The sequence below is a fragment of the Pagrus major genome, chromosome 6, assembly GCF_040436345.1.
Source record: "Pagrus major chromosome 6, Pma_NU_1.0".
Lineage (NCBI taxonomy): Eukaryota > Metazoa > Chordata > Actinopteri > Spariformes > Sparidae > Pagrus > Pagrus major.
In genome coordinates this window covers 17,130,089-17,154,203 of record NC_133220.1, presented here as the reverse complement: position 1 = coordinate 17,154,203, position 24,115 = coordinate 17,130,089, and the positions used below count along the sequence as shown (strand labels likewise).

The 24,115-nt window shown below is 40.4% G+C and overlaps 2 protein-coding genes across 2 annotated transcripts; both read left to right on the top strand.

Moving 5' to 3' along the window:
• Positions 1 to 2,274: 2,274 nt before the first annotated feature.
• On the top strand, positions 2,275 to 6,613 carry LOC140998548 (caM kinase-like vesicle-associated protein). Its single transcript, XM_073468864.1, has 10 exons — positions 2,275 to 2,369; positions 2,458 to 2,589; positions 3,596 to 3,670; positions 3,838 to 3,976; positions 4,102 to 4,222; positions 4,339 to 4,414; positions 4,523 to 4,659; positions 5,261 to 5,339; positions 5,469 to 5,556; positions 6,311 to 6,613. The coding sequence occupies exons 1-10, from the start codon at positions 2,275 to 2,277 to the stop codon at positions 6,611 to 6,613; spliced, it is 1,245 nt and encodes a 414-aa protein (XP_073324965.1).
• Positions 6,614 to 8,422: 1,809 nt separating this feature from the next.
• On the top strand, positions 8,423 to 22,173 carry rbm6 (RNA binding motif protein 6). The gene is made up of 23 exons (XM_073467836.1): positions 8,423 to 8,530; positions 9,183 to 9,253; positions 9,712 to 11,248; positions 11,359 to 11,448; positions 11,564 to 11,633; positions 12,558 to 12,631; positions 16,658 to 16,732; positions 17,292 to 17,583; positions 17,705 to 17,862; positions 17,987 to 18,087; positions 18,657 to 18,726; positions 18,811 to 18,886; positions 18,991 to 19,049; positions 19,138 to 19,258; positions 19,357 to 19,454; positions 19,920 to 20,264; positions 20,354 to 20,503; positions 20,641 to 20,706; positions 20,817 to 21,044; positions 21,131 to 21,205; positions 21,296 to 21,393; positions 21,480 to 21,531; positions 21,623 to 22,173. The coding sequence occupies exons 2-23, from the start codon at positions 9,201 to 9,203 to the stop codon at positions 21,713 to 21,715; spliced, it is 3,981 nt and encodes a 1,326-aa protein (XP_073323937.1). The 5' UTR covers positions 8,423 to 8,530; positions 9,183 to 9,200; the 3' UTR covers positions 21,716 to 22,173.
• The last annotated feature ends 1,942 nt before the right edge of the window (positions 22,174 to 24,115 follow it).

Sequence of the window (24,115 nt, the reverse complement as noted above, 5' to 3'; positions counted from 1 at the left end):
ATGAGTCCCCTTGTGGACAGTAGCCTGCTGTATATGCAGCCTAGCATCTTCGACTAAAGGGCTCTCTCCTGATTCACAATATGACTGAAACATGGGAGCTTCTGCATGAGACTGTTGCTTACCAGTAATAAAGCACATTAATAGACCATCATTTTGACATGTGCATTCTCCAAATTACATTTTTATATTTATACGACCTCCCTTTTGTTGAACGGTGGGATGCTTAAGCTGGGAGAAATCTGTGCCTCTGGTAGGGTCTTGACTGAGGCTCCAGACAGCACCTCAGTCAGAATTTCTCTACTCCCACTCTTCTGTGCTGGCTGCCATTTCTACTGTAGGGCCTGCCAAAAAAACTGGGTCTGTTTTCCATACAAGCATCCTTTTAGACCCAGCGAGGTTTAGCTGCTGTTGGTGGACCTGTGTGGTATTCTGCTGTGAAGCTGCAGCGATTCAAGTCACCCTGATTTACAACAAAAGGGTCCACGAGTAACTGTTTTCACTGTGAATGATGGAGACATTTAATTCAGATCACTAAATGCCCCACCATGATGCCGTTGCTCAAGCTAAATCAGCCAGTGTTAGATCACCATACGTCCCCTCCTTTTTTCATAGTGGAAAAAAAAGCATCAAGGTTATGGTATTTATTATTATGTTATTTATTTATTCATGTGTGAAACTGGCATAGAAATGTGTGAAAGGACTCCATGTGGGTGAACTCAATTTATTGGGCGTTTTGTTGTTTACAGTTGGAAATGTTATGTTGAATGCAGGACTGCACAATTAATCCAGATTTATTGGAATGTGATACAATACAACACGATGCGATATGATACGTTACAAAACGTTACGTTACGTTACGTTATGTTACGTTACGTTACGTTGCGTTGCGTTACGTTTGTTTGGTACAGAACCCAAAAAATGGCTCATCAGAGACATGTTGTTTTTTTGTCAGTAATAATGAACATTGTGAAGCAAACATAATCATTCCCACTAAACGCGATATATGTCAAAATAAATGCATTTTTTTTTTTTTTTGAATGCAATTATTTTCTCACTTTATGTAATTTATGTTGTGTTACCAGATATACAGCAGCAGATAGCAGAGTGACCACAATGACAGTATATACTGGGAGATAAACATCACACATTTTTACTTACCATTGACATTGTGGTATCCCTATATAGTACTGTCTCTGGTTGTGTTGTTAATTTCTGGGCAGCTCTGCTTTATGGCAATATTGGATCTTTATATGATTCTTGTCTCAATGTGATAATGAACCTTGTTTGTCTGGTATTTAATTCACTGGTTTAAACATCCCTGACTGTTACTCTATCCACAAAGTTTTTCAAGATATTAATAGAAAATTTTACAATATATAAACTAAACAATATCTAGAATTTCATACGCTGTAACAGAAGATTTTATATCACCCACCCCTGCTATTAAGGAGCCCTTAATTCATGTCAGATTATTGCTCCGATGTCTGTGAAGATGTACCTCAGTGAATGTGAATACTGTGTGCCATCCAGTGTGCATGTCATAATAACTGTGGGCAACTTCATCTTTCACCGGCATGCTGCAGCAGAAATTAGAACACAAAACTCTTCAACACTTGTTCCACCAGAGCTGGCGAGTTAATAGCTTTCTCAACTTTCAAGAGTGTTTGAAAATATAAAAAGAGGAGACAAAAGTTACAGCTACAGCACAGGGTCAAGTCCATCTGAATATTCTTCACTGTAGCGAGCAGACAGATGAATAATGCCTTTGCGGCTGCTGCTGCAGTACAGAGCTGACTCACTGCAGAGTGCAAAGAAACAAACGTTCACTGAAGGAGATTATGTTATTGGAAAATCTCACTTTTATGTTATTTTGCTCTTGTGGTAATTTGAAATAATTTGCTCCCGCAAGCTCAATTACACTTGCCTATTCTCAGATGTATGACCGACAAGGTAAAGAGAAACACTCAAACTGCTCCCTATAAATGTGTGCATTGATTTACTGCATTCATTTTGTGTTAAGTGCTATCGCTGAGGAACAATTTCTTCCATCTCTATTATTGTCATTAATGAAACATCTTATTACAGCAATACATTCACAGCAATATTGTTTTATGTTATTCAGTAATGAGACCTGTGTGCAGGTCTACTCTGTACTGTGCAGATGCAGGTCTGTCTAAAATGATGCTGTACTATTCGGGTAAATCTAACATGTTGCGTGTTGTTGACAGGTTGTGTTGTGGCAGGACACTCCCGGGCTATAGGGCACGAGCTGCCATGCCATTTGGTTGTCTGACACTCGGGGAGAAGAAGGATTACAACAATCCCTCAGAGGTGACCGACAAGTATGACCTCGGACAAATTGTCAAATCGTGAGTACATCCATGTTGTAATGTTGATAAGTGAATACGGACTTACATTTTTATTCAAAATATGACGCATACTTCTTCTTTTTAACAGCGAGGAGTTTTGTGAGATATTCCGGGCGAAGGATAGGAACACCTTTAAAATGTACACCTGTAAAAAGTTCCACAAAAAGGATGGAAGGAAAGTGAGGAAAGCGGCCAAGAATGAGATAATGATCTTAAAGATGTAAGTGAAATTTTAAGCTGCTTATTATAGAGCCTACATGTCTGAGGGACTGTCCTGGCACTGACACAAGGTTTAATAACAAATGGTCAGCAAAAATCTTTCCAAAAGTGGAACCAAAGTCACAGAAAAGTGTGGAGTAAGAATACTACATCCTGAAGTTTTACCATTGTGCTTTTTCAGAGTAACACACAGAAATGTTTGTGTTAAAGGTGCAATATGTAAAAAAAATTGTTTAAAACATTCCAAAATTAACTAAAATTATCAACAGAATGTGAAGAAATAACATTTTTAATGTTATATCAAAGACGTCTCTGTATTGCGTTGAAGAGAAATACTGAAGTTAGCATGCTAACGAGGCTAAAAAAACATCAATGAGCCACACTGTTGCACTGTGTTCCTTTATTATCATGACCACTGTGGTTTATTTTGAGTCAGCTCCACAACATCCTGCCATAATTATTGCACCCTAATCTGCACAAATACAGTGTTTACTCCTGTTTGAGTAACATTTGTCAAAACAACAGTGCTCTTTTGTTCGATGAACTGACTTCAGCTTATTCTTTTTTTTTAAATAAAAGTAAATTGTTCACCTTTTAATGTCCTCAACATGAACAAACGGGGACAGGTTTGGGAAGTCAGAAAGGATTAAGTGTCTTTACATTGAATATTACCAACTGTGTCCCTTAAAACTTTGTTTTGTCAATAAGAGACTGAGGTACCATAGTAGCTTAAAATTAGGTGTCATCATCTCTTGAAAATTGATTGTTGCTGTTATTCATTCACATTTTCACCAAGAATACCATGAAACTAGAATGGCACTCCATAGAGCAAACAAAACAATATTAAAGTATCAAATGAAAACTAAACTAAACTGTTTGGCATAATGAGCTCTATAGCTTGTACTACTCATTGACTGTTATTATCGCTCATTTTAACTCCACTTACGGCCCTTCATTCTCCCTCCCTTACTTATTACTCTCTTCAACCTTTTTCCTGCTTTTCAAAGGGTAAAACATCATAACATCCTCCAGCTGGTTGACACTTTTGAAACCAAGAAAGAGTACTTCCTTTTTCTGGAGCTGTGAGTATTATTGGAGGCACTTGAGAGAAATTGCTGGCACGGACTGGTGTGCACTCTACTTCCTCAACTTGTATAAAACTGATGTTTTATTCAACATGTGATATTTTTGTTGCAATCTCATCATCAACAAGTGACACGCATTTAATTTGGATGTTCCATCTCCTCAGTGCCACAGGCAGAGAGGTGTTTGACTGGATCTTAGATCAGGGGTACTACTCTGAGAGGGACACCAGCAATGTCATGAGGCAGGTGTTGGAAGCTGTGGCTTACCTGCACTCTCTGAAAATTGTCCACAGAAATCTTAAGGTATATTACACTGCTGACACCTAGTGAAAAATTATAGTGTTTCACCACAGGCGTTAACAAGATATGTGTGAATAACTGCTCTATACTTTCCAGTTAGATAAACCTTTATTTGTTTGCTCATACAGCTGGAGAACTTGGTGTACTTTAATCGTTTGAAGCACTCCAAAATTGTTATCAGCGACTTTCAGTTGGCAAAACTGGAAAATGGACTCATTAAGGATCCATGTGGGACTCCCGAATATCTTGGTAAGAGACATAAAACCAGACTGTAGATGAATGAAATTAAGTTTTCACTAAGTTTATTTGTTTGAGGACATTAAACAAATATTGATCAGTGAGTTAAAGCTGGTTTTTGCTTGCAGCTCCTGAGGTGGTCGGGAGGCAGAGATATGGAAGACCTGTGGACTGCTGGGCCATTGGTGTCATCATGTATATACTGTAAGTACCCAGTAATGTGCTCACAAATATACTACAATGTCCTGAAGTACATTTAAGTGACTTTCTCAAAATATGTCCTATAATGCTTTTATTGTGTCAACTCAATAGTTTATCTGGAAACCCTCCTTTCTATGATGATGGTGATGAAGATGACTCTGACAGTCGTGATAAGAACCTTTTCCTCAAGATTTTGTCAGGCGACTATGAATTTGATTCACCATACTGGGATGACATTTCAGACTCTGGTAAGAGATAATCATATTTATTTTATAAAAATGTATGTTACAAATGACGTATTAAAAGGGTAACTCCACTAATTTTACACATTAAAGTGTGTTTAGAGTTCTACTGCATATGTGAAAAAGTAGTATAAAGCCTTTTGCTGCTACAGAGGAAGCTGCAGGTAATCTGATAAATCACCTCCAGTGATGTCACTCAGTGGCTAAGTTGCATTTTGGGTAATGGAGGTGCCAGGTTTGGAAAAGCAGTCCACTACTCATTATGGACAGTTTAAAAACAAATGATCAAAATCAATACAGCAATACAAGAGATATCGGCTTTTTTGTTCCACACATTCTTCTGCCTTGTCAAAACTTGGTGCCTACATTACCCAAAATGCAACTTAGCCACTGAGTGACATCACTGGAGGTGATTTATCAGATTACCTGCAGCTTCCTCTGGAGCAGCAAAAGGCTTTATACTACTTTTTCACATATGCAGCAGTACTCCACAAGACCTGTAAACACACTTTAATGTGCAAATTAGTTGGAGTTACCCTTTAATAACTTACTGTTGGAAACCAGTCCAATGTTGTTATCATCATTATTTTTTTGTTTTGTTTTACAGCCAAAAACTTAGTGGCATCTTTGATGGAAGTGGACCAAGATCAGCGATTGACTGCACAGGAAGCTATCGCCCATGAATGGTAAAAATGAAGTTGATCAAACGCGAATGGTCAAACAAACAAGTTATCGTATGAACTTTGTTATAGGTACCACAAATCCCATAACATGCTTTAAAAATAGTTCTCTTGTCTTGTTCCTCCTCCTCTTAGGATTTCTGGAAATGCTGCCTCAGACAAGAACATCAAGGATGGCGTTTGTGCACAAATAGAAAAGAACTTTGCTAAAGCGAAGTGGAAGGTATTTCTTCTTATACATCTCATATATCTCATACATCATTTTGTGTTTGTGCATATCATTAATCATTACACACGTCAGACAAAATATGTTAATGGTCATGAAGTCTCTAATTTGGAGGATTTGCTATGCTGTACCTTTGAATTGTAGATTTTTCAGATTATAATATTTGACTGTAAAATCTGACAAGGTGATTTTACTTTTTTTTAAAACGAGGAAACCGATTACCTCAGAATTGCCAATAAAAAACTTTAATCAAGTGCTGCAACAATTGAACATTTATCAATACATAACCCTATGGTTTTCCCCCTTATTCCCACTACATAATCAATTTTGCATGTCTTAATTGCCAAACATGTGTACACTGTAAAATCACTGTACACTGTAAAATCAATAATTTTAAGTAGTTTAGCTTGTACAGCTTAAATGTAATAGACTATTTTACTTGGTCATTCTGAGGTAATTGGTTTCTTGACTTATTTAAAGTAAAATCAACTTTTAGAATTTACAGTGTCTATATCACTAATATCTCTCCCTCTCTAACTGCTGTTAAGCGATGTTTTCAAAGTTTATTTTGTTTGTATGTTATTGGTGATTTATCCCTGACGAAGCCTCCAAAAAAGACAGAAAGTGTGCATTCCAGAGAGAAAGACTCTGTGTTCAGCCTAAAAAAATGACAGGTTTCACTCAGAGGTCTTTCTCAGAGCATGTGTCAGGATCATAATTTGACCTCGCCATGTCTTTTTATTACCCACAGAAAGCTGTCAGAGTGACCACCCTCATGAAGAGGCTTCGAGCGTCTGAGCAGGGTGATTCTGGGGCAGCTGCAGGGGCTGCAGCTGACCCCAACACACCCGGCGGCGCTCCTGCTCCTGCAGCCGGCGGCGGCGATGGCATGGCTGCCAGCATAAAGGCTGCCCTTAGTGAAAAGGCTCCTGATACACAGACTGCCACCATCTCTGCACTCTCCCTGCCCAGTGCAGCCAGACAGGAAGAGCAGCCACAGGCCCGGTGCAATGGCGATGTTCAACAAATGTTGCCACAAAGAAAGGGCGACTAGGCGTCAAACAAATACAAGAGGAGGACCCTTGCCAACCAACAAGCACATGTGCAGTAGAGCCAATAAATTTGGCATGATGATACCATGTCTATGCTGTTCGACTATCCCCCAGTTTGCAGAGTTATTTCACACCATGCATTTCATCATTTTTGCCTACTTGTACTGATTGGTCTATTTAATAGCGTTCTCCACTCTCCCTCGTTATTTTGTGTACAAGTCCCTTTAAAGCTAGTTGCAAAGTAGCTCTTCTGTTGTTTCCTTTCCCCTGAAAACTGTAAAAACTCTTAGTGTATAGTGAAATCAACTCATCTTTACGCATCAGCTCATTGTATATAGGTGTATTTGTCTGTTTCGAGAAATTGCTAATTTTCAGCTTCAGAACTTACAAGCCTGAGTTCGAGTCTTGTTACTTAAAATTATGAGTTGAAAGATTTTGTCAGTTGATCATCTTAAGATTTGAAAACTTGTAGATTTATTAGGATAGCTTTAAACTTAGCTTTCGTGAAATATTTGAAAAGTCATAATACAACTGATGACGAAACATTCTGAAGTAAGAATCATTAGGTAACAATCAGATAAATATAATCAATTAGTTGATTCAGCTTCACAGCCAGACTACACATCTGCTGGTTTATCTTCAGTGCAGCACAAATTCAATCAACTTACAATTTTACGGCAGCAAGAAAGCATATTTTTAAGTTGAAGTGCCTTAATATTTGTTGCAGTAATGTACTAAAATGTTTCAGAAGAAACAACTTGATGATAATTGCTTACTGATTTCTTTGAAATGTTTTAGCTGTTTTCCTTTGCCCTTCTGTTTAGTTTTACGCTGCTGTATTGATACTTGTGTTCTGTCTTCTTTCACACTTCTATTAAAACACAGAAAATGACATTTAGAGCATTGTATGTGTACTGGTGTTTTAGCTGTTGTTGTTGTGTTGTCACTTGTAATTAGTAAACTTCAGAGTTTATAGCTGAGTCCATATACTGTACCACTATGTATATTTGCATTGTATACACGTGTATTTTTTTATTTCCGTGTGTATTTAGCAACATTTAGCTGAGCTAACGGGTTGCTACAACGCTTGTGAATGAATAAAATGAGCAATACTAATATTGCTGAAACTGTGACATTTTTCTTAAGTTGTCCCTCACTGTCACTATTACAGTACTCCAGTAGTACAGTACTACTCTGCAAGACAAGCCACTCCACCTATCATCAATTCACTTTCCAAATTCTATTGCAAAAAATGCAAGCAATCTTGGTCATCTTAAGAATAGCATTAGAGGACATATTATATGTATTTTTTCTTTGTATTTAAAAAATAAATTTGCTTCAAGAGGAGATATTTAACACTCAAGTGGTCATATCAGAACAAAATTTAGTTACTGCATCATTTTTAGAGCCAATATATTCTGTAATTAATGTAAATAAACACAGAGAATGAATAATTAATGTGGAATGTGTAAAGATTTACACATGAACCATCTAATAAAATGACCAAGCCAAAGTTCATCTTTGCTTTTGCTTAGAGGCACTGATGATCGAACGATTTAATTATTACTTTTTAAAGGACTTTATTAAGCCCTAGATGGTGAATTAATTTTTTTTTTTTACAATTTTAATATGGCTCATAGCGGGATAAAACATAATAACCTGCCTGTGATGTCTTTTATCAAGCTCTGCATGAAGTCATGGATTTAATAACCGCTGGGTGGCAGCAGTCCGCCAGGAGCGTCTAGTTTGCATGCATGTGAGGAATACAACGAAGAAGAATCCGCTTCGTCTCTACTGCTGCAGCAACAGAAGAAGAAGAACGTTGGTCTCCATTTATCATCAGTTCGCTGGAGCCGTCGACGGCCTGGGCGACAATTCTCTAAAATATCTTCACTGAGCTCGAAGATCGAGTAAGCGAGGTGAGTCCCAAAGACATGAAATCTAACGTTAGGCTCATAAGAGCGAAATATGTGGTCAGCTATAGTCATCATTTCAAAGGATACTGGCTGCGCATCCGCAAGCTAACGCAAAGAAACCGGCTCTGTAACGTCAGTGCTAGCCAAGTTAGCTCCGATAGCAACAGCCTGTGTGAATGGTCATCTGCGTTGGGCTAACGTTGGTTATAATGGTCTGTACCGCGATAATTTAATCGCCATTTGGGGCCATAACATTGCTATCGCTTCCTTGAATTTCCTTTTGGTTGCAGTCCAGTCATGTTCAACACCATTGAGGGTTGTTTATGTTGTGGCGTAGATGTTGAAGGCCCGGTGATGGCTATAATTAGCGGGCCAGCATTAGCAATCACGCCACCCAGCTTTGCTTTCCCCCCTGGTTTGACGTATACAGCCATCTTTTAAGAAACGTTTTCTTCACTGCACCTAAATTCACACTTTTCATCCTATAAGTAGTCGCTTGTACGCGTTCAAAGAGCTCTAATCACGGTAATGTCCGATTGTGCTGTCACAGACCATTTCTTATCAGTTATGATTAATAACCCGGTCACTGCAGAGTCAACAGTGGTGTATTCGTATTCCTTCCTAAAATGATGCAAACCTGTAACTTTACTTCCAGATAAGATACTGAATCATAATGTGGGATGGACCAGGGCCAGGGCAAGGACCACGGGGAGGACCACCCTTCCGGTAAACAAGCATCATTCAGTCATAAGACAGGTTTCAATTTAGTAGTATAGAAACTGCACTATTGTGTTTTCCTGTAATGCTAATGGTGGGTAATATGGATAAATTCTGGTGTCACAAGATCTAATTTTATAATACAGCGTTGATATCTATAGTGTTGTAGTGCATTTTCTGGAAATCCTACTGTGTTGTTGTTTAAGCCCTTGAGTGCCTCTATTAATGAACATACTTAGCATTTTCCTGCACTCTATAGCTCCCCTCCCTTTTCCCTAATGTTAAACAGATTTCTTCCATCTTACAGTATTTATTACCATTTTACCCATTTGTACTGCACACCATTGAGCAATTTTGAAAATTGACTTAATATTTCCACCCTCTATATGATTTAGTTGTAGGCTTTGTTCTTTGTTTATTAACATTTTAAACAAATCAGTAGCCTAATGTATAAATGTACATTCCAGTGGTGATCATCGTGGAGAAATGTTTGGCGGCAGAGATCGTCCCATGCCTGATTATAGAGGTAGAGATGGGATGAACATGGGTCCCATGGGTCAGATGGGCCCAAGACCTCTAGATCTACCACATATGGACATGAGGAGGATGGATGGGCCACCCATGAGGGGGCGTGATATGGACCCACGTGAGATGCGAGGTCGAGAACCAAACAGAGATTTTTTCAGACACGGCGAGGAGCCCGACTTCAGTCTGAGAAGGCACTATGAGACGACCATCAGAGAGAAACTGATGAATTCTTCCGGTTTCCCCGGACCAGGCAGGAACTCTGGAGACATGGGAGGGAGGGGTATGCCACCAAGGGAACCAAACAGCAGATTTATGGACATGAGAGACAGAGATTCATTGAATTTTGACATGCCACAGTTTAATAATCCCAATATGGATGGAAGAAGAGGAGGGTTTCCCATGGACAGAATGGAGCGAAATGATGGATTTAGGGACATGCGTGACAGGCCCCCAATGGGTGACAATGATGGCTTTGATATGGACTTACCTCCTCGTGAAAGGAGAATGATGGACACTGACCGAAGAGGAGGGCCACCTTTCAATCCAAGAGGTGGATTTGACTCTGATATGGATTTCAGAAACCGTCCATCAGCTGATCTTCGAGGTAGGGATCGATCTCCCTTAAGATTTGGAAAGAGCGATGTCCCTCCAATGGACAGGGCAAGATCAGACATGCCTTCAGATGTTGGCCCTCAAAGATCAGAGTTTATGGGTGCAGATGACTCACGTAGAGAAAGAGACTATCAAGATTCAAGTGGCAGTCCCCTTATGGATTATCGAAGTGGTGAAGAGATGACTCTTGCAGAGGAATGGAAGACCCGTCGCAAGGACAAGATCCCTTACTCAAACATGGGTAAAGGTATGGGAGGTGTACCCGAACCCAACTTCCCTGTAGCTTTTGGCAGGGACGTGAATGTTCGAGATCCACCACCATTTCAGGAAAGGGATAGGCCATCTGTTGAATTCCCAGGGAAAGATGTTGGCTTTCCTCGTGGTGACCACTTTCGTCCTGCTATGGATCTCCCATCAGTTGGCAGCAAAGCTGCACTAGACCGTCCACTCCCAGAAATAAGTCCCCTTCCTGGCCCTCTTGGGAGAGAAAATGAGAATAAACACTGGCTTGCAGAAAGGGACCTGAAGCATAGCCAGAATAAATCAAATCGTGAAGAAAGGCCTCCTTACCATAAAGAGAAGCATCATCCCTCACATGAAATTCACGTGCCAAGTGATTGTTTTAAAGGTTTGAAAGATATCCCACACAATGAAGGACCTGCCAGGGATAAAATGGGAGCGGAGCGTGATTTCCAAAGCAGCAGCACTGTACAGGCAAGAGACCAAGACTACAGGGACATTGATTACAGAACAGCGTCCGGGAGAGCTTTTGATTACAAACATGAGCCACTCCAAACACCAGAGAAACTCATTAAAGAGTCTAAACCAATCACACCCTCAAAGTTTAGTGAGTCTGGTTCTCAGGTAAGTGTGTTTCTATTTTAGCGCTAGTATATGTTTCCAGATTATATTTGCATTTATTATAATACTTTGATGTTTCATAACCAGAATTTGAATAAAAATTTCTGTAAAAGGATCAAGATTACAGGAGTGCTTCAGTGGAGGACAAAGTTTCCAATACAATATCCATAATTGGTATTCCAAAGACTGCAACAATGGAGCAGGTAATAATCAAACATAAAAGCAATTTTATGTTGTTAATTATGGTTACCAGACTGTGTATTGGTTGGCATGGTTATTCATGGCATAACTCAATCATTTTAATATTTTCTGTTGCAGATTCTTGGGGCCTTTGCAGACCATGATGGTGTGCCAATGCAGGGGATGAAAATCAAAAATGTTGTGCCAGGTAAGAACTAAGTTTCTTTGTGGAGCTGTTTGGGGCAGTCGATTGCTACCACGTCCTTCGACATTTCGCTTTTACGACATTCGAAACGCCGCATTCTTTCTTTTTTACGTTCATTGTTGCTTTTGTTGTTGGGGTTCTGTGTGAACTCGCTCAGTAAAGAGGGAAAGGGGGGGTGGGGGGGTCATGTCATCCATCACGTCTGAGGATGTGGATCATTGTCGGCAATTAGAAGATTTGCCAAGGATTCAATATAAGGAGCTTTGAAGAGTGATATTAAATGTCACAAAACATCTGTGACAAGTGACTCACTGAATGTGTCCTTCAGGGACACTTTACATAAATACTCAACAAACCTGAAATGGAGACTGCCTTGGTAGCGCTTTGTTCATCCTGCTGATCTAAACATCGGCTTTAGAGTGAAAGTTTTCCACAGCGGATTGCTGTACACGTGGTTATAGATGATGCCAAGCCTTTTGGTCAAGATTACGTCTCAAAGGTCATCAACTTTTGCATAAACGTGTCAAAATGTCCATAACTGAAAGAAATATGAGATGTCTTTGCCTTTTTATTTTTATCTAAACTCGAGAAGTACATTTTTCTGTCTCCATGGTGCACACCACGTAGTCGTTCACTGCTACCGGTCTGGAATATCTGTCTCTTAAGGCTTGGCTTTATCAAAGCCTTTCTAGGCAAAATCTGATATGACATCAGTCATGTGAAGACTAAATAGAGAAAAGCATAAACAAAATGTGTGTTTTCCTGAAAAGGTATGTGTATCAGTTAAGGTGTAAAAATTCGCTCACACTGTTCTCGATGTGTTCTCGATGTATTCACGAACTGCTGTCTTTTATGTTGTAGTGGGTGACTGTCATTACTGGCATTGACTAACAAAAAACCCATCTGTATTTCAAATGCTGTCCCCAGGTTACAGCTACGATACGGCCTATGTGGAGTTTTTAAACCTCGAGGATGCAGTCCACTTCATGGAGTCCAACAAGGTGGCCCATCCTCGTCGCTCTACGAAGGCCGTCTCTCCCATCAGGATTATGAGGGGTTGAGAGGGCATTTAGTAGATGGGGAGGGACAGAACCTGGGAAGGGGTTGCTGTTGCTTTTAGTGAACTTACTTTGGTTAAGGAGATGAAAATGTCAATAGTTGACATTTCTAAATGCTAATATTTTAAACCTCAACTGTTTGTCCTAATCTGAATTATATTGTACAAAGCCATCATAGAACATCAAGTTACTTGTTTAGCACTTAAAATATGTAATAATTTTTAACTGTGTAAGTGCACAGACATACAATAGGTTTCCTCCCGTTGTTTATCAGCCCTACTAGTCCAAATGTTCAGATTTCAACCCCAAAATGTCTCACCTTTGGATGGATTTAACCTGAAAATTCAGGTATTGGGTGGAAAAAACTACCCTTTTGGGATTTTATAACAGTTTTTATGTCTTTATGATGATACTGACAGTGAAGGTACTGTATGTAGCCAGAATTTCTGGTGTTGAGATTTAGCCTGTGTAAGGAAGGATTGAAGGATCACACTTTTAAGCCTTCGTGCCTTAGAAAGTTTTGGTTTCCTTATTACTTGGCACAACTCGCAAAAAACGTTCTCTTGTCAAGGAAGCAACTGCCATTTTGAACACTTTTCTTACTTGCCTGGCATGGCTGGTTGTTGGGGCGTGTTGTTTCAGGTTCAGCTGATCCAGAATTCCATTTGAGATAACAGATTTGTGAGATTGAAGACATAGCAGATTCCTAAACACATTTTTGGCAACGCTGGAAAATCTTATCTTTATTCAGGACGCTCATGATGTAAACAGCAGTGACGTGAATCTAATGGCTTTGATGTAATTGATTGGATGGCGCACTGTGGTCCGGCAAATGTTGCGCCAGGTACAACTGTTTTTGCCAGATGACCGTGCATTTTTGCTGGAACCCTCTGGGATGGCGCCCCTGCTGTGCTGCTGGACTACCCTGTTTCATGTGAATGAGAAGGCTGGGTAAAGTCGGTCTAAATGCACCTTATTACTAGCCCTTTAACACAGCCTGTCCAAAGCGGGAATGTTACGCCGTTTGTCAGCCTTGCCGCAATACGAAATGCGGGGTCATTGTTGTAGCGCCTCTGAGCCGACAGCGGTGGTAACAGAACTGGATCGATGTTTGTGTAAAAAGAGTGGGCCGGTGAGCTGACAGGGGTGGAGTTTTGACGGTGTATTAAGTGTGTGATCCACCACTGGGAGATTTAGAAAACAGCTAGAAGCAATAAATGGCTAACTAAGAACAGCAATCAAAAATGTCAGACAATGAGGTCCTCACCCGCCAAGCAGAAGACGTGATCAACCGCCATGTAAAGGGGATGGTAAATTAATGTTATTGCTATGTTATGCCATTGTTGTTGTTTAGAAAGTGCTGCCAATGCTTATCTAAAACTGTACAGTGGACGGCATTGTTGGTCTACCTCTTTGGTGCAAACTAAAATATCTGAAATGCTATTGGACGCATTGCTGTGAAATTTTGTACAGATAATCATTGTCCCCAGAAGAATGAAATCCCCTTTGCTTTGGTGATCTCCCGACTTTTCCTCTAGTGCCATTTGTTTTTTAGTGAAATGTACGTATATTCATGGTACCACAAGGCTGAATCTGAGTAACTTTTTTTTTCGCTTGACCCTTTAATCTAGAGTCACCAGCAGGTCAGAAATGTAATTTAGCCAGTGAAGTATCTCTACCTCTAGTCAATGGATTCATGAAAATTTTCTTGGACCCCAGAGGATAAATCCCAATAACGCTGATGCCCTGACATTTCTTCCAGCACAATGAGGTTGAATCTGCTGTTGAGTGTGAAATAACTCAAACTGCGGGTGGATAATCATAGTGGTCTTTGTACACTTTGGTGATCCCCTTTTAGATCAAAATTTTAATTTGTCAAATACGTTGGTTCATTTCTTTTAACAGTTTATCTATTTAACATTTTGGCTTTCTTGACAAATGAGCATTACAGCCTCACAAAACTGCTTGTGTGGCTGCTGACTTTCAAGCCGTATTCACACATGCACTGCTACCCTGAACTTTTCCAGACATTACCCGGAAGAGTTGTATGTGTGAACGCAAATGTCCGAATCGGTTGAAACAGACATTACCTGGGCTTTACCCTGCCAGCTCCTGAGTACCTTTGCTTTCCACTCTTGATATTGTGGTTAGTTCCCCAGTACATGTAGTATTGATATCAGCGCAAAAACAGCCATCATTACGGATGAATCCTCCACCCTACCTGGGTGCCCCGTCTTGCCTAAACCAAAGGAGTGTTTCCAGTAGATGAGAATGCATCTGACACAGTCAATCTTCTGTTGTGTGATACATGTGTGAAGGGCAACTCTGGATAATGTCTGAACTGAATTCCCGGACATTGTCTGAAGTTCACATAAGAAAACGTCTTTCGTCTTGCTGTGTTTAGGTTTCTGAGGCAGTCCTTCTGTGACATTATTGTTTTACCAGTTCAAGGGATTTTCAATCATCTGTGACTTTCCTGAAGAGTCTATGTCCTCTTGATGGTTTTCTCTCAAACTCATCATCATGCATTTCTGGCAACAGGATTTCTACTCTTTGAATTGCTTAGAACAATTTGTGAATGAACTTCAAATCTTGACACAACAGAGTCTTCAACACTGGCAAGGACTGATGTGCTTTGGTCATGTCTGTAAAAACTATATTCTCGGATAGCCATGGGGCTATTATGGCATAGGGGAAAAGTATTGAACAATGGATTGTTTGTAGATCTTTTATCCAATTACAATCGTCTTGGCCGCCGTTAAGCCCAGAATGCAGCGGCGGCGCCCCTGCAAAATAGTGTCAGGGGAACTAGCTTTGGAAGTGGAAAGGCTAACCCTGCTATTAAAATGGCTATCCCTTCAAAATCACTGGAAAAGAAAAGGTCATCGCTGCTAGCTTGTTCATACCTTTCGCAATCAGGTTTGCATTAGGATAATTTGCTATTTTCTGCGTATAGGTTGCTAGCTCGGACATGATGGTTGTTGTTGTCCATAGAGGAAATAACTGCACGAACAGTGTAAATCTAGTGAGTCTATAAAAACTATATAGTCTCCGCCTTTCTCAGGGTAGTTGGGATCAGTTAAATTGTTGCTGAAGTATGTAGCAGTTTATTCTCTGCTATTTCTGTTTCTGTTTTTGTATTTGGTTGCACAGTCAAAAAATCTAATAGCCACTTGGGAGCTATCAATGGTTTTAAAGGATGCTGATGATTTAAAGGTGCTTTATGGTATGGCTTTATGAATGGGTAAATGGTTAATCCTTTTTCCTGCAAATGAGGTACTCCACTGTGAATTTGAACCCGTTTTTGAGAAGCATTACTTACCGCAGAATTGCTTATGTCAAACGCAGTGCTGCTTTGAATCAGCTCATTTCATATAGTAATGAAATCTGATCTTGGAAATGGGGTATTTTACGATTTATATTATTGATTTGTACATCTTACTTACTGAGAACGTGGCTCATATTTGACACAATGAAGTTATGGTGTGTTGTTGTGGACATCTATCTGCATGTATTTTCATAATTGGTTGATTGCTTTTACATTCTTTAAGTTGTGAGGATTTGCTACTTTTCTTTGTATTGTGTGACAGTGAACTGCATATCTTTTGGTTTTGGTCAGACAAAACAAGCAATTTGTAGATGTAACCCTAGGCTTAGGAAATTGTTACGGGCCCTTTTCACTCGTTCCTGACAACCGATTAATTGATAGAATAATCTGCAGATTAGTCGATACTTAAAATAATGTTAGTTGCCGCCCTATCTGTAGTTCCCTTTTAAACTTCTCTAGTGTAGTAAATGGCCTATGTGAAGCACGATCCTCGATCTGGGCTTTGCACACCACCCTAAGTGTCCGCCCGTTTTATCCTCAGGGGGGCTAAACCTGCCAGAGTGCATGTTGGGTGTCATTGGTATTAAGATATGTCGCCTATGTTGTACGATGCTGATTAATCGTTTCTGTTCTTCTTTCAGGGGTCCCTAAAGGTTGGCACTAGAACGACGTCAATGAAGTACATCCAGCCAGACGAGCGTGGAAGAAGTGTTCATGTGAGTTTAGTGACAGAAACCTAGAAATTCATAAACAAAAGCTATTATTTTAAAGAGGTCATATGATGCTAATTTTCAGGTTCCTACTTTTATTTGGGGGTTCTAATAGAATAGGTTTACAGACTTTAATTTTCAAAAAACATTTTTCTCATATGGTGCATTGCTCCATCACCCCTTTTACACACTGTGTCTTGAACGCTCCGTTTTAGCCGCAGAGTGAGACATCTTGCCTCTGTTTAATCTTTGATGAGAGTTGCACATGCACATTACGTAACGGGCAGGATGTAGCCAATCAGAGGCAGAGTAGCGCGGGTCATGCCGAGCAAGGTAGTGTGATCAAAAATAACACAGCTACAGCTGGTAACCATGCTGTATATATTTTGTAATATATTAATATATATATGACCGTTCTCAGTCAAGGGCTCCTAGCCTAGGTTAAGAAAGTTCCTGCACCTGTTTGAGAATTTATAGTTTCCATTCCATGTACAGTATTACTTCGACATATTGTTTACCATACCACAGTTTAAAATGACCGTACCTTCTCATCTCTGTGAATTAGGAGTCAGATCACAAAGTACCTCAACATCAGGAGCCCCAGTTGCCCAGAAAAGATGTACCTATAGAAGAGTTGAAGACCAATCAGAATGGGTCAGATCCAAAACGCCCTATGGAGCCATTGCCCCCCAACCAGTGGCAGCGTAGCTCTGACCTGACTCCAGAGGCCTGGCAGCAGCAGGTGGACCAACAGCTCCAACAGCAAGAAGCTGAGCAGCACGCAGAGTCTTGGGGCAACCGCAACCATCCTCCTCACAATTCACGCCAATCTGACTCTGTCTTTAAAGACAGCAAAAGTATGTTGATTTAAGCACCCCAGTTTTCTCTTAAATTTACAGTCATGAACACAAGCAGTCCAATCATTTATCAGAATCATAACCCAGTTGGGTAAACATTTTCTGTTGTGTCACTTTACAGCCATGATAATAAAAAATGTGAAGCCCACCACCACAGTAGAGACTATCCTGAAAGCCTTGGATCCCTTTGCATATCTGGATGAAAGAAATGTTCGTCTAGTCAAGGCCAAGCCACCAGGAGCCAAGTGCTTCTGCTTTGTTGACATGGACTCCCATGAGGTACCTAAAAAATATAAATGCACACACTTTGCTTTTATTAATTCATGTTCAATCAGAGCCAGTACCGTCTCTGTCCAGTTTCCCTGTGATTTTCCAGGACTTACCACTGTGTCTTCTTTTATAGCAAGTGACACGTCTGGTTGAGCTCCTCACTAAACCCAGACCCCTTTATATCGATGGAGTCAGAGTTTATGCTGAGGTCGCAAAACCCCTCAAGAACCAGAAGTAAGTCACTTTTTTGCAAGGATTTATACCAGCACTTTATTTGAAGGTGTGTGCATGAGACTGAGATGACACCGTCATAACCATTCACTCTTGAGAGTTACACATGCGCAACAGTACTGATGCAAGACAAAAGTAGTGGCAGTCTGCTGGCTCTCAGCTAGCAAGTAGGAGTGTGCTAATAGCTGCTAGCAGCAGTTGGCTTGCTTTAACAATACATTGGACTCCCTTAATCCCCTTGGTGCTTTTAATCCCTGTTGTCAAAATAGATTCATAACATTTAACGGTGGAATATTAAATATATGGCAGCAATGTCAAAACCAAGCACACTTGAGAGTTTAATTAATGCCAACACATAAAACTGAATAGTGTCTTTAAGTTTGAGAATTAGTGCTGCTATGACATGTTTATGACATGTTTTGTTGTCTTGGTCAATGTCACGTTATCATAATAGAGCCATATCAAACAATGTCAACTTTGCATTAAAAATGTTAGTCTTATGCACAATGCTTCAAATACAGTGTTACTTTTTCTTTTCAGTCTAACGATGATGACTTTCTGTCTGTTTTCAGTTTCAGAAGAGACTTTGACAAACCAAACAGTTCCATTCTTGGGTTCCCACCTGAGGCCAGCACAACAGGGGTAAGCTGTGGTCTTCTCGCTGTGCTGTTGTACACAGTTGGATGGTGAGACTTCTCAGATGACCTGTGATCTTTGTCATTTCAGCCCCAGCAGTACCCACAACCTCCACAGTTCTTGCATCCTCTGCCGCCACCTGCTGGTGTCCCTGCTGGAATGCAAGGTGAGACTTGCTCAAACACATATTCTGGTATCTTGGTCCCTGCTGGTTATGATTAAACTTGATCATAAATGTGTTGTAAGAAGTCACACCATTTGTGTCACCAGGTGATTTGATGAGCGGCAGTGCTAACCCTGCCCTGTCATCAGACCCCAGCACTGGACAGGTAGGCTACAAAGCAAAAGGGCAAAGCAGTAGAAATGTTGTTGCAAAGCTGGCTGGTAAACTGAATATTTCCTTTAACACCTCCATAGGGAATTGGCTACAATGAGACTCCAGCTGTGAATCCGTCATACCCAGCCGGTGGACCCCATGTGCCAGCAGAAGCGGCTGGGATGACTGTCGGCATAGACGGGTCACAGGCCTACGTCTATGGTAAGAAGCAAACCATGCTTTATGTCTCTAAGTGTCAATCATCGGTCACTATAGTTACAATAATGTAAATGACTAATCGATGCGTTTAATTCCTCCAGGCTCTGAGATTCCAGACATGACCAACTACTTATACGATGCCACATCAGGCTTCTACTACGATCCTGAGACGACACTTTACTATGACCCTGGCTCAAGGGTGAGAATACAAGAGAACACTTGTGCCACAGTGTAGCTAGATGCTATGTATAAACTCACAGAGAATATAAAATACTGTACAGCTAGTAAACATTTTCTGAGAAGTAAATTTATCTTCTGATAAATTATTTTTCAGACATTTATTGAACATGAGAAATTTGAAGATAACAGTTGTTAATCATGGTTTCATCTCACAACTAAGACATGCACTCAGTGTGTTTACCACTTTAATAAAAGTGGGAGGGACTAAGAGGCTCTTCTTCCAGCTGTGTCAGAGTTGAAGTTTTACAAGTGAATCACAGTCTGGAGGAGTGAAAACCTAACTTAATCAAGCAACAAGAGGTGTTTTGAATAATTTCTTACCAAGAGGACAAACCAGTTAAGCTTACATATGCACTGAGTAGCCAGCACAAACGTGTCTTATAATGAGTGGTTTTGGTTGTCATTTCTCCTTTTCTGTGCGTAGTACTTCTACAATGCTCAAACCCAAGAATACCTGTACTGGGATGGTGCGTCAAAGACCTACATCCCAGTTCCTGGAGGGAACTCTGCAGAAGCCCAACCTGGGTCGATGACTGCTGAAGACCAGGCCATCCTTGCCAACCCAGCAGCAGATGCTCCTCTGGAAATGAAGAAACCGCTACTGGTGCCTCCCCTCCCTGGAGGAGTTCCGGCACCGCTTCCCGTTTCTGCTACCGGCTCTGCTCTGGAGCCCGGCCTGACTTCTGCAGCAACTCCAGAGAAAAAAGACGACGATGACGCTGCTAAAAAAGACAAAGACGATAAGCCAAGAAGTCTTGCTGCTGTCAAGGTAGCATTTCAGTTACTATAGCACACCACAATATGTGAAATACAGATGTGTAAAGGGAAGATGGTTAAGAAATGTCTTGCTGTTTGCAGATCATGAAAGATATGGAGCGCTGGGCAAAGATCCAGAATCGTCAAAAGGAAAGTGTTCGTGCCGCATCGCCACTGCTGAAGGGTGGAATGGATGATGATAGGAGGCAATCCAAGTCAGCTGATGCTGGTTTTGCTATCTTTGAGAGGAAGGTTAGGGACTCACCTCCAGCAACTACACATTATAACTCTTCTGCACATAATATTTTACAGTGAATGGTAGCTATAAAAAGTATTTATTTATTGGATCTTGTTATTAATTTTGGCTTGTTCTTTGTCTACATCCTAAGATCTCAGGTGCAGATGATCTTTTTAAGAAGCCTCTTGCTCCTCCTAAGAAAGATGAAAAGTCAAAGGTAAGAGAAATAAATAAAGAGAAAAGTGGATAGACCAGTGTTTTATCAAACTTTATTTTTTAGATGATTGAGAATTTTTGACATGATATTTGTCTGGTTTGCTTCCCCAGCGTCCGATGGGCTCCCTGGGTATGCTGGCATCAGACTATGCTGCTGGAAGTGATGAAGAGGTGGAAGAAGATAAGGAAGAGGCAGCTAGAAGTGGTCTGGGCAACCAGTCTGAAGACAAAGACAGCAAGCTTACTGACTGGAAGAAGATGGCCTGCCTGCTGTGTAGGAGACAGTTCCCAAACAAGGACGCTTTGATCCGCCACCAGCAGCTTTCTGACCTACACAAAGTACTAACTTTAAACCTTTGTATGAACAATAGCTGATAGGGACCCTATGACTATAGCCTCTAACCTTGGATGTTCTGTCTCAACAGCAAAATATGGAGATCCACCTTAAGATCAAGCGGTCAAAGAAGGAGCTAGAGGCACTGGAGAACCAGGAAAAAGAAGTAAGTGAAAATGAATGGAGTAGGGAAAATATGCTGAGGTAGTTATCGTGTCATCAGTTGATGACTAAAGATGGAATTTGTCGTCCACAGCTAAATGCCAAAGAAGGTCCCAGGTCACCAGAACAGAAAAGAAGAAAACACCATCACCAACAGCCACAGCATCATAATACCTGGGCTGGGGGCTCCAGGTAGGTGTTACTGAAACGGAAAACAAAGCATTTAACTGGTTTTATTACATGCATGTCTGCCTAAACTGTTTGTTCTCTGTGCTCAGGGAAATGAATAAAGTCAGTGAAAGACCTGGTTTAGGAGCTGAACCTGCCCCGGTAGGTGTGACGTTTTATTTCACAGCTTAATTTCTAGTGTTTTTGTTCTTGTTAGTTTATTAAACCTTTCATTGCATTTTCTCTTATGCAGAGGAAAAAGAAAGAGTTTGTCGTGTGGGACCACGCCTCCTACAAACAAGCTGTACGCAAAGCCATGTTCGCACGGTTCAAGGAACTTGAGTGATCTCATCTGAACACCTCCTCACTTTGATATGTGAAATGTTAATACGACGCGCTTGGCATGAGAAATCCCTTTGACTGTCTTCACTGTTTCTCTGCCATGGACACCTTAACACTAGAGGCACAGTTTTCTACACTGAAATGAAGCGAAAACTGGTGTCTCGATATCACATCACAAGGCTACAGTTAAAAGAAGTCAAGAATATTTGACAACAATGGATGTTGTATAGAAAGTGTTAATTCATGCTGTTGATTTAAGTATTTTTGCCCATGTTTTTATGTGTGGCCTGTATGTAGAATTTGTGAAACGTGTCCAGGATGTCTTTTTTTAAATGACACCGTCAGACCGGCCACACTTACATTTTGTTTTAAAATTGAAGAGTTTTTACATTTTCATTTTCATGGGTCGGAATTGCTATATATGTGCACACTTTTAAGTAAAAAAAAAAGATTATGGACTAACTTCTCTGCTTCAAAAGTGTTTATTTATTTGCATGTTGATTTTGTTAAATCAATGTGCTGTTTAAGAACTTGTCTGCAGCGGGAGTATTCTGTACTTGCACATCCTGTCCACTAGGTGGAAGCAATGCACCATGTTTTGTTCTGTGTCGATGGTGAGGTATCCAAGCAAGAACACTGAATCAAATCATCAGTATAAGTGTTGTATATCAGTATTTGCCAAGTTAAAGAAAAAAATATGATACATTCAAGTGGATGCATACATATGCAGTTAGGATAATGCATTGATAGGATTTAATTTCTCAGTGGATGAATCATTTGTGCACTGCAAGAGTTAGAACACGAATCCTCCCCTCTGACCTTTACTGATATGGAGGAACCAGCCCTCACCCTCCCGATGGTGGTGGTTCAATGAATGTCGAGGATTGCTCGTGTTTAGTGTGCTGACATACAAGCTCCTCTGAGAGCAGGAACCCTGGGGAGCCTGAGGAGCCTGCAGTCAATGACAAACAGCAGAAACACTCTGGAGAGAGCAGTGAGCCAACACCTTTTATCTGTGCAAGAGGAATCACGATTCCTGCTGTACTTGCGGACAGCACCCTAATGAGGAAAACAAGGACAGAACAAATAAATCTGATGATATGTCGACCAACAGGTAGCTTGGATTTCGCCTCGAGGTGAATGTATTTTATAGTGACTGACGGGACATGGAGTCTCTGTCTGAGGACGGAGAGCAACATGGAACCAAAGCTTCACAATTCAGTGTAAACCATGTTTTGTGGCTTGGCATTAAAACACAGGAAAGCACGATAAACAAAACCACAGTGATTATCTCAGGTTTTGCAGTGAAATCGTGACACACCGGCTTGCCATAGCTTTTGCTTTTCGACTTTAGAAACCCACATTTGCATTAAGAGGGTGGTGTTTTTATCTCAGTTCGATTCAGTGGAGAAACAGTACCAACTCTACACTATTTTTTAAATAGAAAGCCACTGGAGCAGAACTGAACAAGGGATTGGAAATGAAACTTCCAGCCTGCTCTTATCAGGGTGAACCATCCCTCTTTATTTGAACGTGTATCTAAATCACATAGTCTAAGTTTGCTGCATGCTTCTTTTGCAAACTCGACAACACACCCTTCCCTCCGGAGGGGAAAACATTTTCTTGTATTGAGTTTAAACTTGTTCTGTTCATCTGAGGTTTGTGTGTCTGTGCTCCTTTACAGACTTTTAATTATTATATCTGTCATTCCTGCTGATTCAGGCCAAAAATAGTCATCAAGATTTCCCACAACCTTTCCCACATATTTACAAAGTCGTGGAAAGTCTTAAGTGAATATCATGCCATATCTTTCTTCAGTTAGACCACACAGGTTAAACCAGACGAGCCAATGTTTTCACTGCAACATCTTTCATGGTGAATTATGCCTGCTCAGTAATTTGAGCAGGCTTTGCAACAATGTGGATTACATTCACTACCATAAAAAGGAAAACAATCCTACGTATTTGTCCTTAAATCATTTCAGTGTTCATTGTATTTCCATGTGTCCTTGAAATAATGGATTGCTTGCATGTCTGCTGAAACCCAAAGCTCCCCTCACATCTTTAGATCTTTTAAATTACTTCCATATTTGCTGTTTTTTTTTCTCAGTCCATCCTGCTGGTAGGTTGAAATGATCACATAGTTTAATTTCATGTAGGTCAGTACATCCTGTGACATCAGTCAAATGAATACATTTCCAGAGCAACAGATTGAGCCACACTATCTGTGTATTTGCATATAAATAGAGTATTTATGACCAGGATTCACATGGACTTTCATGTATTTTATTGACATCGCCTTTCATGACCTAGACTATAAATTGAATAACTGTTTGATCATACCGGGGGAATAAAATATAAATTTCAGATTACAGCTTCGGGCGGAGCACAAACTGCCATTAGAT

Excerpts from the sequence above, each read along its gene's own strand:
- LOC140998548 (XM_073468864.1), top strand. The coding sequence starts at position 2,275 with ATGCCATTTGGTTGTCTGACACTCGGGGAGAAGAAGGATTACAACAAT. Across the intron at positions 2,590-3,595 it reads GAGATAATGATCTTAAAGAT|GGTAAAACATCATAACATCC; the intron begins GTAAGTGAAATT and ends TGCTTTTCAAAG. Across the intron at positions 5,557-6,310 it reads TTGCTAAAGCGAAGTGGAAG|AAAGCTGTCAGAGTGACCAC; the intron begins GTATTTCTTCTT and ends TATTACCCACAG.
- rbm6 (XM_073467836.1), top strand. The coding sequence starts at position 9,201 with ATGTGGGATGGACCAGGGCCAGGGCAAGGACCACGGGGAGGACCACCC. Across the intron at positions 18,727-18,810 it reads CTGAGGCCAGCACAACAGGG|CCCCAGCAGTACCCACAACC; the intron begins GTAAGCTGTGGT and ends TTGTCATTTCAG. Across the intron at positions 19,259-19,356 it reads GTCACAGGCCTACGTCTATG|GCTCTGAGATTCCAGACATG; the intron begins GTAAGAAGCAAA and ends TAATTCCTCCAG.